This window comes from Talpa europaea, assembly GCF_964194135.1.
Source record: "Talpa europaea genome assembly, chromosome: 6".
Classification (NCBI taxonomy): domain Eukaryota; kingdom Metazoa; phylum Chordata; class Mammalia; order Eulipotyphla; family Talpidae; genus Talpa; species Talpa europaea.
Window position 1 is genome coordinate 115,916,424 of NC_140072.1, and position 17,837 is coordinate 115,934,260.

At 38.3% G+C, this 17,837-nt stretch overlaps 1 protein-coding gene across 7 annotated transcripts in view; it reads right to left on the reverse strand.

Annotated features, from left to right (window-relative positions):
• TBC1D4 (TBC1 domain family member 4) overlaps positions 1–17,837 on the reverse strand; it is a gene marked incomplete at its 3' end in the record, with an annotated part of 156,211 nt that overhangs the window by 62,676 nt on the left and 75,698 nt on the right. For 6 of the 7 annotated variants that reach the window (XM_084235612.1, XM_084235611.1, XM_084235610.1 and 3 more), the window contains exon 2: positions 836–1,396. The exons of the other annotated variant lie outside the window; for it this stretch is intronic. In XM_084235612.1, coding sequence (XP_084091738.1) covers positions 836–1,396 — 561 coding nt within the window. The remainder of the gene's footprint in view (positions 1–835; positions 1,397–17,837) is intronic. 7 annotated transcript variants of the gene reach the window in all.

Sequence of the window (17,837 nt, forward strand, 5' to 3'; positions counted from 1 at the left end):
CACCTGAGGCAAGTGCTGGTGATTCTAAGAGTAATCTATTCTTATCCTTTCCAGCAGGTTTCCAATCACGCTCCTTTCATTGCCTTGTTGTCCTCTCCCTTCCCTGCTCCCTGCTTCTTACAGCCTCAGTTTAACACCTGTACCCCTGTGTTTACTGCAGCACTATTGACAATAGGTAAAACCTGGAAACAACCCAAATGCCCCAAAAATAGATGAGTGGCTCAAGAAGATGTGGCATATGTACACAATGGAATATTACTCAGCAATCAAAGAAGATAAACTCATGCCATTCACAGCAATGTGGATGGAACTAGAAGGAATTAAGCTCAGTGACCTAAGCCAGAGGGGGGAAAAAAAAATATCAGATGGTTTCACTTATAGCAGGGATATAGGGGAACCCAGTAAGACAACAGTGTAAAAAAATAACAACAGTACAAAACACAACAAAGCAAAAACAGACAATTATAAACCAGAGACATCCTGCAGGGAGAGGGATCAGAGGGAGGGAGGGAGGCGCACAGGGGACTGGGGTGATGGTGCACGGGTGCCTTGGGGAAGGAAACCCTATGTGGACTACACCTGAGGGGGTGGGGGAAGCAGATATTGTTTAAAAATGAACAGTGATGTAAAAAATAAATAAATAAATATTGGGGACAGTTATGTGTAAAAAAAATAATAATGTTGTCTTTTCTCGGCTCCCTCTCCTCTGCATGGACTGGGATGCGGGCTACGTGGAATAGTAAAAGTTTGATTATTGCAAAATGAAGCTCTGGACGCCCGGAGCCTCTGCTTCAGTGATGCCTGAGAAACAGGCGCCAGCACCCGCAGGGCGCACCTGGAACAGCATGGTCCTGTTCTTCTCCGAATCCGAGGGCTGCACGTGGCTGGGCGCGCTGGCGTGTCTCCTTCTGGGCTGCGGCTTTTGGCTGCCGTCGTGAACTCTGCGCTGCAGGACGCCGGTGACGCTGCTGCAGCGAGAGCGGAACTCCTGCTGCTCATCAAAGCCAGAATCTTCCAAAATACGCTCAGGGAAGCACCCTCGAGAGCTGGACAGCCCCAGCTGGCTGGTGACGGCCGGTAAGGCTGCGGGGGTAGGGAGGTTGCCGTCTCCTTCCTCCGACAGAATGTCTGGGAGGGAATCGTGCACCACCTCCTCGAAGACCCCCGGGCCCCCCTGGATGCGCAGGCGCTGCTGCTCGTGCAGGCTGAACTTCTCGATGCAGTCGTCGATGAGGCTGGACGGGGCCTTCTTGTGCGTCACCGTCACCTTTCCGCAGTACAAGACCTCGAACTTCTGCGAGTTGTAGAAGGCGTCCTCGGTGTCCTTGCTGGGTTTGGCGTCCTCTTTCATGGCGGCTTTAGATAACTGTCTTATGCTGCTGATAACATCTGGAACCTGCAAGAGAATCAAACGTGGAATACTCAGAGATCATGGGTGTTTCTCAAGATCTGCTATTATCACATGGGATTTTCATTCTAAATGATAAACTGTAGAAAGGAACAGACCTTATCTAAGATAAAACATACACTATCCAACATAAATGAATTAAAAGTATGATTGGAACTGAATGATATCATTATTATACTTTCATTTTTTTTAAAGATTTATTTATTTATGCATACAAGAACCGTAGTGCATGCCAGAGGTGTGGGAGATGAGAGGAGTCACCAGAGACAGAGTGGGGAGCAGAACAGGCAGATCTATTGAAATACACTGCTGAGGGGAGCAGCGGGTAAGCCAGGAGAGGTCTGCTGCGCCATGTGGGTAGTTCCCTGGCCGGGGATTGAACTCGTGCTGCAGTGGCTGCCACGCGCTTCATAGGTTGCATCTTAATCCCTTGCACCACCAAGGAGGCCCCCCTATACTTTCATTTTAAATGTATTAGTTTTCCCCCAAACCATACAACTGCCAACATTTAATAAATCATAATACATCATTTCAGTACTTTTAAAAGTTATTGTGAACCTCAATGAAAAAACAAGTTTCAATAATGAGGATAAAATGGGTTGAAACATTAAAATGTAGACACTCCTAATCAACATTAGCCATCAGGGAAAAAGCAAGTTAATTCCATAATAAGGTGCCATGACACACATAATCAACCATAATAAAATACCATTTCATACTAACATTAAACAAACCAAGTGTCCATAGGATGTGGAAGGACTAGAACTCCCTTATGCAGGAATGTAAATGACACCACCACTTTAGCGCACTGTTCAGGGTTTTCTTAAGAGTGAAACACATCCCTCTCATGACCCAGTCCTTCCATTCCTAGAGATTTATCTGAAAACAAGTCCACATGAGGCTGTGACAAATATTCATAGAAGCCTTAGTCCTAAACTAGAAACAACTCAGATGTTTATCAATAAGTGAATGCTGACCAATCACTAAAGAAATGCAAACCCAAACCACAGTGTTACACCTGTTAGTACAGCTATCATCAAAAAGAGGAGCTATCCCCATGTTCACTACAGCATTATTTACACTACCCAGGGCATGGAAATAACCTAAGCATCCGATGATGGGTGTGTGGGTAAAGAAAATTACACACACACACACACACAGAGGAATTAAAAAGAAGGAAAATCTGTCATCTGCAACCACATGGATGGACCTCTTTGGGTCATTATGCTAAATGAAATAATTCAAAAGAAAGACAAATACTATGTGGTCTCCCTTGTATGTGGAATCTAAAAAAACAAACTCATAGATGCCAACAACAGGCTGATGGTTGCTGAAGGAGGAGGTGGGAGTGGGCAGTAGTGGTGAGGTAGATAAAGGTGATCAAAAGGTAAAAAATTCCAGTTATAGCATAAATAAATTCTGGTGACTATACTTAACAATACTAATATTGTATACTGAAAATTGTAAACAGAGTGATTTAGAAGTCCTCATCAAAGAAAAATTGTAGCTATTAGAGGTGACATTAATTTATTGTGGCAATACATTTCACAATAATACATGTATGTTGTACACCTTGGACTAATACAACCTTATCATGTCAAATATAGCTCAATAAAGCTAGGGAAAAAGTGAACATATAAACAGTACATTCATACAATGGAATACTACTCCCCCTCACCTGGTTTATTGCAATAATCTTTTAACTGGTGTCCCTTGCTCCCGTCAATCTATTCTCAAAAGCCAAAATGATCCTTTTAAACGTAAGTCATGTCATTCATCTGCAAATCTTCCCAGCTCCCCACTTCACTAAGAGTAAAAAGATAAGACCCTTACAATATCCTACAGGGTCCTTCACATCTCTACATGTCCTGCATATAAGATGAAATACACACTGAGGCCACACAGCCTCCAAATGCCATTTAGAAGTCAACATGGATTTCCTTTCCACCCTCCCCTCATGTCCTCTGACATTACTCCTATGAAACACCCATCCACTCACTCACTCAGCTCCAGCCTCATTGAACTATCTATTCTCTGAACACACCACAAACTCCCCCTGCAAGGGCTCAGGACAGCATGTGCCTGCCACAGTTAACTCCTTTAACTCATTTAAATCTATATTCTCATGTCAGCTTATTGTCTTTGGAAAAGGGACACTCTTATGTTGAATTATTTCACATTCAGAAATCTCTGGTATATTTTCAAATCTTCTAGCACCGATTTTAAATCCAGAATTTCTTTTCTTTCACATTATTATCTGGGTATAATGCCAGAGCAGTCACAATTTTAAAGTCAGAAAAAATTCAATGAGCTAGTACAACTATTTCCTACAAAAGACTCCAGTCCATATGCCGTATTTTCAGTGCTTCACACTGACCTCTGGATATGTCTCAGGGAAGAAGTCAGCTGTTTTGTACTAACACATGACTAGCAAACTTAGCCATTTTATTCTCCACCATTGTACTGTGAGCTCTTCCATTAAGACCTCTGTGCTTTCTTTCTGCCTTAGACCCTTACAAGGACCAATTGTATAAGGAATAAACTGGACATTCAATCTTGCAAAAAAATAAAATGATTGTAGCAGATTGGGCAAACCCTAAAATAGATGGATCCTTTCTTCCTCACTAATCATAGTTCTTTAAATACTTTTCTTTTTTTTTTTTTAAGATTTATTTATTTATTTATACAAGCACTGGGTACAGTCAGAAGTGCGGGAGGGTGAGAGAATTCACCAGAGCCAGAGAGGGGAACAGAACAGGCAGACCGACGAAGTACACTGCTGAGGGGAGCAGCGGGCAGCAGGAGAGGTCTGTGCGCCATGTGGGACCCTCGCCTGGTGGCCAGGGATCAAACCGGCACTGCAGAGGCTGCGGGCAGCTTTGCAATCCAGCACTCAACCACTGTGCCACTGGGGAGGCCCCCTTAAATACTTTCAATTGATTTTTGCAGTCTCAATTGCCTAATTTCCCAAAGTATCTCTATAAGAAATACTAACTGTACAATTTTTTTGAAACTGCAGAATTTTGGTCTTACAACAAATATTTAAATGACTTAGCTATATTCTACCATTGAGACTGCAAATAAAGTCAATTCAACTTTAGTTGTGTCAATTCCTTTTGACTATGTTTGTACTTTTCTTCAGCATTTTATCTATCGAGAGTGAGTATATGAAGAAGTGATTAGTGGTTAAATTTTTTTAGTATTACAGGACAGTGACCACAGACTCAAACCAAATTCAGTAACAACACAGTTTGTATCAGCAAATTATACCTTTTCTCACAACTAACCACAATTTTCAACGACTTGGGCTGTAGCAACTCTTGAAATGGGTCTAACAACACCGGCCCCGTGTTTGCTTAGCATTATGTGGAAGACACATATGAAAGTGAATACTACACATGCTCTCAAAGCCCACATCAGAAGGGACACACCGATAAAGAAAGGATATAAAATATCCATAGTGAAGAAATGAAAATTAGAGAACCCTGAATCTCTTCTGATACCTTTATTTAAGGGGTTGATCAGATGCAGTACAAAAGAAGTAAAATCTCTACCCAGTCCTGGCACACACACATCATATTCTAGGAAAACAGTGTTCTCTTACATGGCACTGTTAAATGATATAAAATTATAAGCTCATTTATATGTTTTTGACGTAATTTGACCCTTCCCTGTATGCACTGCATCTTTCAACTTCTCTTTTATTCTCCACCATTGTACTGTGAGCTCTTCCATTAAGACCTATTAAGCTCTTCCTTAATAGGCTAAGCTCTTCCATTAGACCTATTCCATTAATGTCATGAGAAAGTGTCCATACTCAGAATAAACTGAGTAACTGCTGTCAGCAAACAGAGACATATAAGTAGTAGTTCACAACTACCTAAATTCTCCAGGATTGAAACAAGCTTTTTCAATTTCTGTTGATAAACTCAAGAGATATGGCAAAATGCAGAGTCCCAGCTTTCACTCTGTTCAGTGTCACCCCACTTAGGAAGCAAACACGTGGGGTGAGGTTGTCTCCGGATGCTATCGCACCCCCCCCCCCCAGCTATGCACTCCAGTTGCAAATTCTGCTAATTCATACACTAGTTACAAATAATCCCATTGCTAAGGACCTAATTCCCACGGAGCCTGATAAGGATTTAATGCCAGTGCAAGGCAAAGTTTTCACTCTGTGGCAGTTTGTATAATGAAGAAGCTCTACGAAACCAGAAATTGAGATGTTCACATTCTATCCCCAGCTCTGACAGCAAATTGTCTGCAAATTGCTGCATCAGCTAGTCTGGCACCTAGAGTTTCCTCACTAATAAAAAGGAGAGAGGGACTAAATAGATGGTTAATAAGGACTCATCTAGATTCAAATTTCTGTGTGTTTACTTTAGAATAATGCCATTATAGGAGCAAGATAATGAAACTAAAAAGGAAATGGAATTGTCTATGTTATTAAACCAGAAAGTCTGACATTGTTCATTTCCATTAATACACAATAATCAATTCAACAAACAAGAGTATAAATGGACTTTTTTCAAATGTCTCATAACATTTAGAAAAAACACAGTGCCACCTTTGGCTAGTATTTTGTTATTACACTTTCAATGATCTCACTAAAAGAATTGAGATTCAAGTATCAAAATTCAGTCATTAAAGTAATTTCTCATTCCAGAAGGGAAAAAAATGCCATGAAATCCCTGGGCTTTTACATGAACTAATTATCATAATTAGTTACCACACAACAAGAAATCCAATGCATTGCAAAAATTTTGCTTTACCTGACTTCAAGAGAAAACAAATTCTACAGTTATACCTATTACACAAATACATGGCAGTCAAAAGCACTAAAGAAAAATACCTCAACATGAGCTGAAAATTGCGACCATCCCAAGAGCACCGAAGATGCCACCCTTGGAGTCCTCAATATTAGCCTTTTATCACACTTACGTTCTCTTTCTTTCTAAAAATGCCAGCAGCAGTTTCATTGTTTTTGTAAAGTCTGCGTTATCACTATCCAGCCAATTAGAAAACTTCCCAGGAATAACCGTTATTGCTTCAAAAGTAAAGTATTTCCTGACTCTGCAATCCGGAAATACACAGATTGTTCAGGACTGAAGAGCAGAAGCTTTAGCATTCTTTAAAAAGAAACATTTAAAATGTGACGACTATTGTCTTTTTTATGCTGTTTTTAAATAATCACAAAATTCCAAGCTAATTAATTGTAAAGATAAAAGATGAATACAGTTCAATGTCCTTTTCTTTGCCGAGTTCATTGATAAATAGATGAATCTCAGCACACATTTTTAAATGGATACAGATATGAAAGTGAGAATAAACTTCTTGAAATAAATTTAAAGGAAAAAAAACTGGGTAAATACTTTCATAATTGATGTGAGCTTAAGTACTTGATTCATCATTAATCTTTTTATAATAATGATAAAACACATGATTTAAATAAGTACAAAAGAAAAAGAAGAAAAAGGTATTAAAAGGGTTGAGAGAAAACACTAGGAAATATTTCAATTAAACAGAAAAAAATGCCTAGTGAGAAGAACTAACAATTTAAAATAGTCTCAATCCAATAGAGACTGTATGGGAAAGAAATTTGTTATTGAAAACAATACATGCATTTAGGAAGAGGGAAGAGCTCCTTCCTTGTTATGTTTTATTTAAACTATTAAGATCAGGGCCTTCCTGGTGGCGCAATGGCTTAAACATCGCACTATGAAGCAATTCATAGCCTCTGCAGCACGATTTCGATCCCCGGCCGACCAGGGAGCTACCTACACGGCACAGCAGACTTCTCCTCTCTTTCCCGCTGCTCCCTTCAGCAGTGTATTTCAGTCAGTCTGCCTTCTGTTTGCCCACGCTGTCTCTGGTGAGTCCTCTCACCCCCACACCTTTGGCCTGTACAGCCAGTTCTTATATGCATAAATAAATAAATCTTAAAGAAAATAAAAAATATACTATTAAGATCAGTTCAGCATTTTGAGAAAAGATCAATTTGGGCATTTAATTTTCCAGTTTCTATTTGGCTTTAAAAATCTCATCTTTACCCAACAGAAAGTGATTGGAAGGTATACACATACCATAAAATGGTTCACATGAAGAAACACTATAACCTTAGAACCCCATAAGACTGTATAGCCGTCATCAGCTTGGAGGCATTCTGTTTGTGCTGCCATATTTAAGGTAAGCCGATGACAATCTCACTAAGAAATAAAGCTCATTTTTTGGAACTACCATACGACCCGTTAATTCCACTCCTAGGGATCTACCCAAAGGACACAAATACATTGATTCAAAAGAGCACCTGTAGCCCTATGTTTATTGCAGGACTATTCACAATAAGGTAAAACCTGGAAACAACCCAAATGGTCAAAAATAGATGACTGGGTCAAGAAGATGTGGTACATGTACACAATGAAATATTATTCAGCAATCAAAAAAGATATGCCATTCACAGCAACGTGGATGGAACTAGAAGGAATTATGCTCAGTGAAATAATCTAGAAGGAAAAAGAAAAATATCGGATGGTTTCACTTATAGCAGGAATATAGGGGAACCAAATAAGACATCAGTGTAAAAAAATAGTAACAGTATAAAACACAACAAAGCAAAAACAGACAATTATAAACCAGAGACATCCTGCAGGGGAGGAGGCGGGAGAGGGATCAGAGGGAGGGAGGGAGGAGCACAGGGGACTGTGGTGATGGTGCACGGGTGCATTAGGGAAGGAAACTCTATGGGGACTACATCTGAGAGGGTAGGGGAAGCAGGTATTGTTTTAAAATGAACAATGATGTAAAAATTATATAAAAAATGAACAATGATGTAAAAATAATTAAAATAAAGAAAGAAAAAGAAAAAGAAATAAAAAAAAGAAATACAGCTCATTTTTAAACCACTTTCACTTCATTATCCTCAAATACTTCAGCAACTCATTATATCTAGTAAAACAGAATATTACTTTTAGGTAATTTTTTCGCAGTAAAAGAGGTCTAATTTTTATTGGGCCTAGATTTAAAATAGATTAGAGAAATGCAGTGATTTCAAAATCAGAGCATTTTGAAGCTAAAGGTTCCCTTAGGGAATCACTGGTCCTTGTTTGGCAGATGTAGAAACAACTGTTGACATCAAAAGCTAAACCAATAAATAAAAAAATAATGAGTTTAAAAAAAATTACTTAGGGCCAAAGAAAGCAGAGTTTCTCTGTGACTTACGACATAGTCATACAAATGGCTTGGTTTTTGACTCTTGGACTGGAGCCAAAACGGTTTCCTCTCACACAGACAGAACTGTAGTTTGTAGATATTCTCAGTCCCTTTGCTCCAAATTCATTTTGGTTCAGTTCTTCTCTAATGGCTGCTTTCTTGGTAGCCTGGGTTACCCCAAGCATGAGAGAGAGAAATCCCTTAAGCTTTTCCACTAAATTCTCCCTTCTCATTCTGTCTCACCATTCAAATCGATGGGTTCCTTCCCTGGAAAATACACTTGTGTCTTGATGTTTGCTCTAAATTTGCAATAGTGATCAGATACAAACTATATGAAGGCAACTGAAAAGGAAAATCCAGGGAATCAGGTGACTTGACAGAGGGAATGGAATATCCTTAGTGGTAGCTACTAATTTAGTGCAAGACAGAAAATGGGGGTGGTGGGTGCTGAGTTGGTTTTGTAGGATAGACAGAGACAGTCCTTTTCAATTCCCTTTCAAATGCAAGTTTTAAATTTAAAAGCGGATTAAATACAAAGTAAGGCATATTGGAAAAGTGCATAACATGAGGCTAAAGGTCTTGAGCTTAAAGTCACAGTCTAATATCTGTTTTTGTTGAAAGAGAAAATACTATCTGTCTCAGTCTCTAGTTTTTTAATCTGCAAAATCGGGGCCACAATATTTATTTCAGAGATAAACTGGGAAAATTACATGAAACATGTCTATGTGCCTGACAGAGAGTGAAAGCATATAATAATATTTAAATAAGAAGAAACAATGTCTTTATATAATGTAAACTGTTGTTAGGGGTATAATGAATGAGTAAAATATAAAGGATTTTAGATAGTTAGAGCTGCCATTGAGAAAAGTAAGGCAGGGAAGGAAAATGGAAAATTTGGAAGGGATGGCAGAATAGTTGCAATTTTAAAGATAAGACTCTATAAAATATTTGAGTAAAAGGAAGGAGGTAAGCCAAAGACAGATGTGGGGGAGGGACACCCCAGGCAGATAGTACATCCAGTATAAAAGCTCTGAAGCAGAAATTTGCCCAGGGTATTGGGGGGGGGGTAGTGAGGAGCCATTGTGGATGGATGCAAGTGAGTGCACAGAAGGAGACTGTGGAAGAGGCCACTTTGCAAAACAGAGGCATTTAAATCCTGCAGGTCTTGAAACAGCTTTGACATTTACTCTTAGGAAGAGCCACTGGAGATTTCTGGGTTTAAAGGAATGTTTGCCTGCTGTGTGCAGAATCCATGGCCAGGGTGATGTGCGGGAACCCACTACACCCTCCAGCATGAGCCGACAGTGGTTCGCACAGGAGCAACAGAAGGGGAAGTGGTGAGAAGCTATGGGCTTCTGGATAGAACTTTAAAGACACAGTCAAGATGATTTGTTGATGGAACTAATGTGGGATGTAAGAGGAGAAGAGGCATGGATGAGCTTTATGGGTCATAACCATGGAAACAGAAATGAAGGAAACTGAAAAATGGAGCCGCAGTGAAACAGGTTGAGAAAGGGGGTGGCTTAAGAAATCGAGAGCTTAGTTTTGAACATGTTAATTTTGAGAAGTTTATATACATCCAGGGGTGAGGAGTGGGGGTGTCAGTAGGCATTTGAATATATGTGTCTACAGCCCAGGGAAGAAGACAGAGCTAAGAAAGACAAATTGGAAGCAATTAGCCTATAGATGGTATTTAAAGCCATGATATCAGGCTAGTTCCTCAAAAGAATGAATATAAGTGATAGAGAACAAGAGAAAGACAAAGAGCTAGGAAGAGAGTAACAGCCCCAGGGACCAAGTCCTGAGGTACACAAGTCTGCAGTTCAGGAGACAAAAGATCTGAGCAAAGGAAAATACAGCAAGATCCAGGTGGCAAAACCAGGGGAAAATGGTATTCTGAAGTCAAAAAAGAAAGGGTTTCATGAGGAAGGAGTAATCAATAAGGCATCATAGATGACACTAACAAGAAAAAAAAAATGGGTAGTGGCTTAGAAGCCTTACTGGGGTAAGTTCCTAATAAAGTATCGAGAACAAAATCTAAAACAATAGGTACAAATAACCTGTGAGGGCAGCATCTGGAGGTACAAGTAAGTCAAAAGAGGTTCCTTCCAAAGGTGGAGGCAGGACTGTATCCAATAGAGAATACTGTGAAGAGAAAAAGTGATGATTTAGAGAAAGAGGATGGACTTGCTGGCAACGTCCTTAAGTAAGGAAGAGGGGACAGAGTCTGGGGCAAAATGCAAGAGCATGAACTGAACAAAAGGAGAAAATTTAGATAATCTTTTTTTTTAAGATTTGTTTATTCATATAAGAACTGGGGTACAGGCCAGAGACGTGGGGGTAAGAAGATTCACCAGAGATAGAGTGGGGAACAGAACAGGCAGATTCACTGAAATACACTGCTGAGGGGAGCAGCGGGCGAGTCAGGAGAGGTCTGCTGAGCCATGTGGGTATCTCCCTGGCCAGGGATCGAACTCCTGCTGCAGTGGCTGCGGACAGATTCATAGGTGGCATCTTAACCCCTTGTGCCACCAGGGAGGCCCTCAAAATTTAGATAATCTTGAGTAATCTTAGATACAACACCAAACATTCAACAATTTTAGAAACAACACCAAAGACAAGAACCATTAAAGAATTAATTGATGAGCTGGATTTCATTAAAATTAAAACTTTCTGCTCTGCAAAAGACAGTATCAAAGAAATTAGAAAACAAGACAGACTAAAAATAATATTTGCCAAAAATATATATGATAAAGTTCTGTTATCCAAAATATCCAAAGAACTCTTAAAGCTCAACAATAAAACAAGAACTCCATGAAAAATAGGGCCAAAGACCTTAGCAGACACATCATCAAAGATGATACACAGATGAGAAATAAACTTATGAAAAGAAGCTCTATATCATGTTATCAGGGAAGTACAAATTGAAACAATGAGACACAGTTATGCACCTATTAGAATGGCCAAAATGTAGAACACTGACATGATCAAGTACTGGTGAGGATGTAGAGCAAAAGACACTTTCTTTGCTGTTGGAAATATAAAGCAGTACAACTACTTTGGAAAACAATTTGGTGATTTTTCACAAAATCAAACATATGCTTCCCATATGATCTAGCCATCACACTCCTTGCTATTTTCCCAAAGGAGCTGAAAACCTACATCTAACCAAAAATCTGTACATAGATATTTATAGAAGCTTTATTCAAAATTGCCAGAACTTGGAAGTAACCAAGATGTCCTTCAGTAAATGAATAGACTAATTGCGGTACATCTAGATAATGGAGTATGACTCAGTGCTAAAAAAGGCATGAGTTAACAAGCCACAAAAAGACAGAGTAACCACAAAAGCATATTGTTAAGTAAAAGCATCCAATCTGAGAAGGCTACATAGTATGTGATCCCAACTAAATGACATTCTGGAAAAGACACTAAGTTCAGAGGTAGCCAGGGTGAGTGGGAGAGAGATGGATGATCAGTCAGAACACAGAGAATTTTAGGACAGTGAAAATATTCTGTCCAACAGCTAGATGGTGGAGTATGTCATTACCAGTGTGTTCAAACTCAGAGAACATACATCAGGACTGACTCCTGGTGAATTAGGGACTTTGGGTGATTATGATGTGTTAATGGAGGTTTATTCTTGGCAACAAATGCACAATCCTGGTAGGTGATGCTGATAAAGGTGGAGGCAATGAATGTGTGAGAAGAATGGATATCGGAAATCTCTGCATCTTCCTCGCCACTTTGTTATGAAGCTTAAACTGCTCTAAAATACTAGTCTTTTTTTTTTTTCTTGTAGTTCCAACACCATTTGTATTTACTTCATCAAACACTAGGGGGAGCTTTCTCACATGAAAGAGGGTAATCAAAAAAAAAAAATGAGGTGTTTTCATAAAACTGAAAAAAAACTGCTGTTTATATAATTGACTACTGCTCCCATCTTAGACTTATAAAACCAACTACTGGCAAGTGCATTAGCTGTCATCTAAGTATATTGGACAAGTTTGGCAATAAAATTATCAAATTTAAAATAAAGTTAGACTGAAAAAATTAGAGCACTTGATAACATCTAGATGTTTTCAAGCAGGACATAATAAACACAGAGAAAGGACATGTCTCAGCCCTGTATCATATGCATGAGACTAAAATGTCATCAAACAGAAGGCTAAAACTGGACCTTAAATAGTTTAAGCTTATTTCACGTCTAAACACATGACAGGAAAAGTTTTGGGCAAGGCTTAGCTGTAAAACAGAATGGGCCTTGGAAAAAGGGTCAAGGAAGTGAAGACTGTGTGTGGACACAACAAGTTCAAGCTGAGATCAGCAGATAATATTATCAGGAATAAAAAACGCTACAAATTTCTTGGAAATCTATTTTTGTTCTGGCCTTCCATGTTACCTTGGATATTTATACCACCACAACAGATTTTTTCACTTTGCAAATGAAAATAATACGACATTCCTGAACTTTTATTCAGAGACACCAGCTACTTGTAAACACTGTCATTAATCACCGGGTTTATGCCTCCCTCCTTCAAAAAAAGAAAAGTCCTGCCTGCTGCCCAAGAATAAAAAGAAAAAACCCTACATTTACCTATCTCTAAAATTTAGGCTGGAAGCATGGGTCACAGCAGGCGACCAGATGCCTAATCTCTGATCTGAACTTGCTTTCCTGTGGCTGGAAGAAAAGTACTGGTCTCCATTTCATGAAAGTTCACACTGAAGCTCTAATCTGCACTATCTCTAACCCGCACAGTAAATTAAACTCCTCCAAATAACCCACGTCATAATAAGTGTGCCAAGTGAAATGAAAAATTAAAACAGTGAAATCTTGCTGCAGGATTTCCCTTGCTGAACCACATTCCTTCTTGTTTGAGATCATGGTGAACATTTACTAGAAAAAATTTCTGATCAAAAAAGACCTTTTTTCAGAGCGGATACTAGCTATTCGAAGATGATCTTCTTTGTTCATTAGCTGTCAAAAATACTCCTCCTCCCATGTCTTGTGTGGTCTGACTAAATGACACAAGGGAAAAGTGCATAATGATTTAGATGACTCGATCCCATTTTCTGTCATTTTTGAAGGAAGAAAATGAAAGCTTACCCCTTTCAAACTCTTGGAGGAAAAAAAGACATATTCTTCCTAAGTACCTCACATATCTAACTTGAAAACAATGTTGAGGTTGCTCAGAATCCATTCACATATTTCTAAAAATCTTAATTAGTCTATAACTTATGAGAATCATTAGGATTAGGCTTGTTCACCATGACTGAAACCAACATGGTGTTTACTTTCTTTTCACTGAAAAGTGAAGTAAGGGATACAGGGCAGTTTGGGGACTAAGTAGCACCAAAATAGCAAAGATTCAGTTACCTTTTATCACCTTATTCTGCTTTTTTTAAAATTTATTTATTTATTCAAGCACTGGGGACAGTCAGAAGCACGGGAGGGTGAGAGAATTCACCAGAGCCAGAGCGGGGAACAGAACAGGCAGACTGACGAAACACACTGCTGAGGGGAGCAGCAGGTGCGGCAGGAGAGGTCTGTGTGCCATGTGGGACCCGCTGCGCCACCAGGGGAGGCCCACCTTATTCTGCCTTTTTGCAGTTCTTGAACACATAGTCCAAAATAATGGCAACTGTATATCCAGTAGAGGGATGTGAAGAAGGATGAATAAGGAAACAAGAGTGTGTGTACACACACACACACACACACACAATGAGTACCTCTGTTAGGGAAGCTACCACACACAAAAAAAATCTACTTATACCCCACTGGTCAAAACCAGATGAATTTCTAGCCATAAGTGAAGTTAAGAAATATAGTCTTCACTCTGGATGTAGGTAGCTTAAAATTCTATTATTAGGAAAGGAAAAAGTTATCAAGAATGACTTACATTCCTTGTCCTCATTGTCAATGAACCATCAGAGAAAACATTATCAGTCAGAGCTCATCAACAAAGAGAAACTAGGGATAGATGTAAATCAGGAGATGGGAGAGTACGCTTTAATGCACTTTTCAAAATGGTGCTGAAAACCAAAGGGAACAAAAAGGCCCAATTGCGACAATCACGTGTTGCAAATAACACTGTTATGCCATGGACACTGCAAACCCAAATGAGAATAAGAAAAAAAGAAGACATTCACTTACCCTCCTACTATTCAAGTATGATTTCACTGATAAAGATGAGTTAAAATTTGCAAAAATTTGAATTAAGAAATCATTTACTAATACTTTATTATGTAAAAAGTAATGTATCAATTAAGCCAGGTGTAACAGAATTCATCTGAGAACTTGCCATAATGTAGATATAATTAGCATGTGATTATATACTAATGGCATGAAAATATACTTCTAATTGGTAAAAATCACTTGATTTCTTAAGTATGCCTCTTGAGATACAAAACTTATGATTTAGGGTTTTCATATCTAAAAGTTTCAAAGCCATAAATTACAGATAATGGATTATTAATGGATTATGTTAAAGAATACCACATTAGTTCTCTGGTTATGTCTAGCATGTTAGTGAAAGAGGCACCCACATGATTCCACTCCTGAACCTTTGTTCAGACTAAACCTCTGCTTTCCCACATAATCCAATTTATGCAAAAGGCGTTACCAATTTTTTAAGTTTATTTTACAAAAAGGTAAAAATTATTAGAAATTCTTTAAGTGCATATTAAATCTATGTTAATGATTAGAAACTGTTCTCAAACATTTTGCTTATAAAAGATCAGCATTTGGAAAAATATTATAAAAATCACCTATTCATTCTAATATTGCTTCTCCTCAATCCTCAGATTCTCATACACTCCATAGTTAGAAAAAGGAAACAAATAACAGGCAAAAAAACACTGAACTAATTACCTAAGCAGGGAAAGAAATAATTAAGCAGTGAAAGAAAATATTAACTGGTGACAGTGATCTGTGGTACAGCTAGAAATATGAGGATGATTTTATTTTTACTTTCATTAACTAAGAAAATAAACCAGATATCCAGATACAGATCCTTTCAATACAGGAGTTACAGTAATAATAGATTAATGATAACATAATAATGAAGGGTACAGATGATAATAATAATAATAGCTGCTGATTTCTCCAAAATTCTACTTCAATTTGGCAACATGAAAAAATGAAGGGAAAAAAACTGTAAAAAGACATGATTGTAAAAGATAAGAATGAGCCTAAATATCTGAAAATCAATAAAATATCTATACAGATAATATATGGCTTTCTTGTGATTAATCTACAACTTTGTGGACTGATTCAGAAAAATGAATTTGAGAAAGAGTATTCCCTCAACATTACTCAAATAAACAAGAAAAAAACCCTGAAATAAAGGAAAAAAAACCTCCAGGTATGGTTGAAAGAACCCAGGAAAAAATCTTTCAGAAACTTTTATTAAATATTCCTAAATCATTTGGTGACCTGCATCTATACTGAATAATATTCTCTTTTAACCTAATGAATAGAATATAAAGATCATAAAACACCACTAGCAAGTCTATCCTGCAAACTGCAGAGCATATCAACAGATAAAACTTCCTCAGAGAATGGAGAACAGGTGAAATAAAGAACAAAGCCACATTGTCAGGAGGCCCTTTTGCCCAAGTTTGCCTGGCTAACACAACTCCCCTCAGGAAAATTTTCCTCCATAACCTTTTCCAATTGGCGCCCCCTACAGGAGTACAGTAGCAACAACACATCCCTCCAAATTTCGCACCAGATCCCCATCCCCACACACAGAGTACTCAATGTGTTAGCCTTAGTCACCCAGTGGCAAGGCATCTACCTCTCTGACAGATGTGTGTCAGACCTGTATTTCTATGCCTAACACAAGGCCTGGCACAAATGGCTCACACTCAATGTCTGAAAAATGAATGAAAGAGCAAACAAATAATCTAAAGAGAAAATGGTGGTTCTACTCAGCTTCCTAGATTAGAATACCAAACAGGTTCTTGGGTGAACGCACGGTGTTTTCATTTGGAAAATAGTACTAATCAAATGATGAATGCCACCTGAAAAAGAGAAGCTCTAAAAAGAAAACCTAGAACCTTTGCAGAACCATTGCTATTGTAAATACACGATTAAATTGGAAATGAATCCTGAGTTTAGTTTTTATAAATAACATTTGCTGTGGGCTTACTTTATGCTTTCTAAATTAATAATAGCTAACAATTATCAAGTACTTGTAATGTGCCAGGCACTGTTCTAAATGCTTTATATATTTTATCTCCTTTAATCCTTACAATCACCTTCGAGGTAATTCTATTACTATACTCATTTTACTGATAAGAAACTGTCCTAGATTCTGCAGATTTACTTAACCTATTTACTAAATCACATTAACTGAATCAAGAGAGTGAATATGACAATTTCCAACCTTAAGATCAAAGATGGCACAACTGTATCTGAGACTAGACATCACCACTCCTGTGGCTGTGTTTGCTTATGATTAACTGCATGCACCATAAAGCCCACTATGTCCACTACGATCTTAAACCATTTTCAGTAATCTTAAAACATTATCAGCATAGTTCTGCCTTACAATGCTTAACTCATAAATATGAGACAAAATAAAAGGGTTAGTAAAGTCGTTAATGTGCAGCTACATTATTAAATATCTAATATCAATAGAGATTGGGTCAAGCTATCAACACCATTTAAAAGTGCAGATTCAATTTCCATTTAGCATTTCCAAAAAACAACACACTGTAAGAACAGTTTTGTGAACATATTACATACTTTTTATATGGCTTCATGTATTTTTATAAAAATGACAGTTATAAAAAACTAAAACATGGTTTTCATATAGCTTTATTTTTTTCTTTTTTAAGATTGATTTATTTATACAAGAACTGGGTACAGGCCAGAGGTGCGGGAGGGTGAGAGGATTTACCAGAGACACAGCAGGGAGAAGAACAGGCAGACTGACCAAAATACACTGCTGAGGGGAGCAGGGGGCAAGACAGGAGAGGTCTGTTGCACCATGTGGGTATCTCTCTGGCCTGCCGGAAACTGAACCTGCGCTGCAAAGGCTGCGGACAGCTTCCCAGCATTGCACTCAACCCCCTATGCCACCAGGGAGGCCCGCTTTATTCTTTTCTTTAATGATTCATGTTCATTATAAAATAATAAAGTCATAAAGGCAAGCAAAATTAAGAACATCCAGAGATTACCACTTCTGGAAATTTTAGACAACATCCTTCAAATATG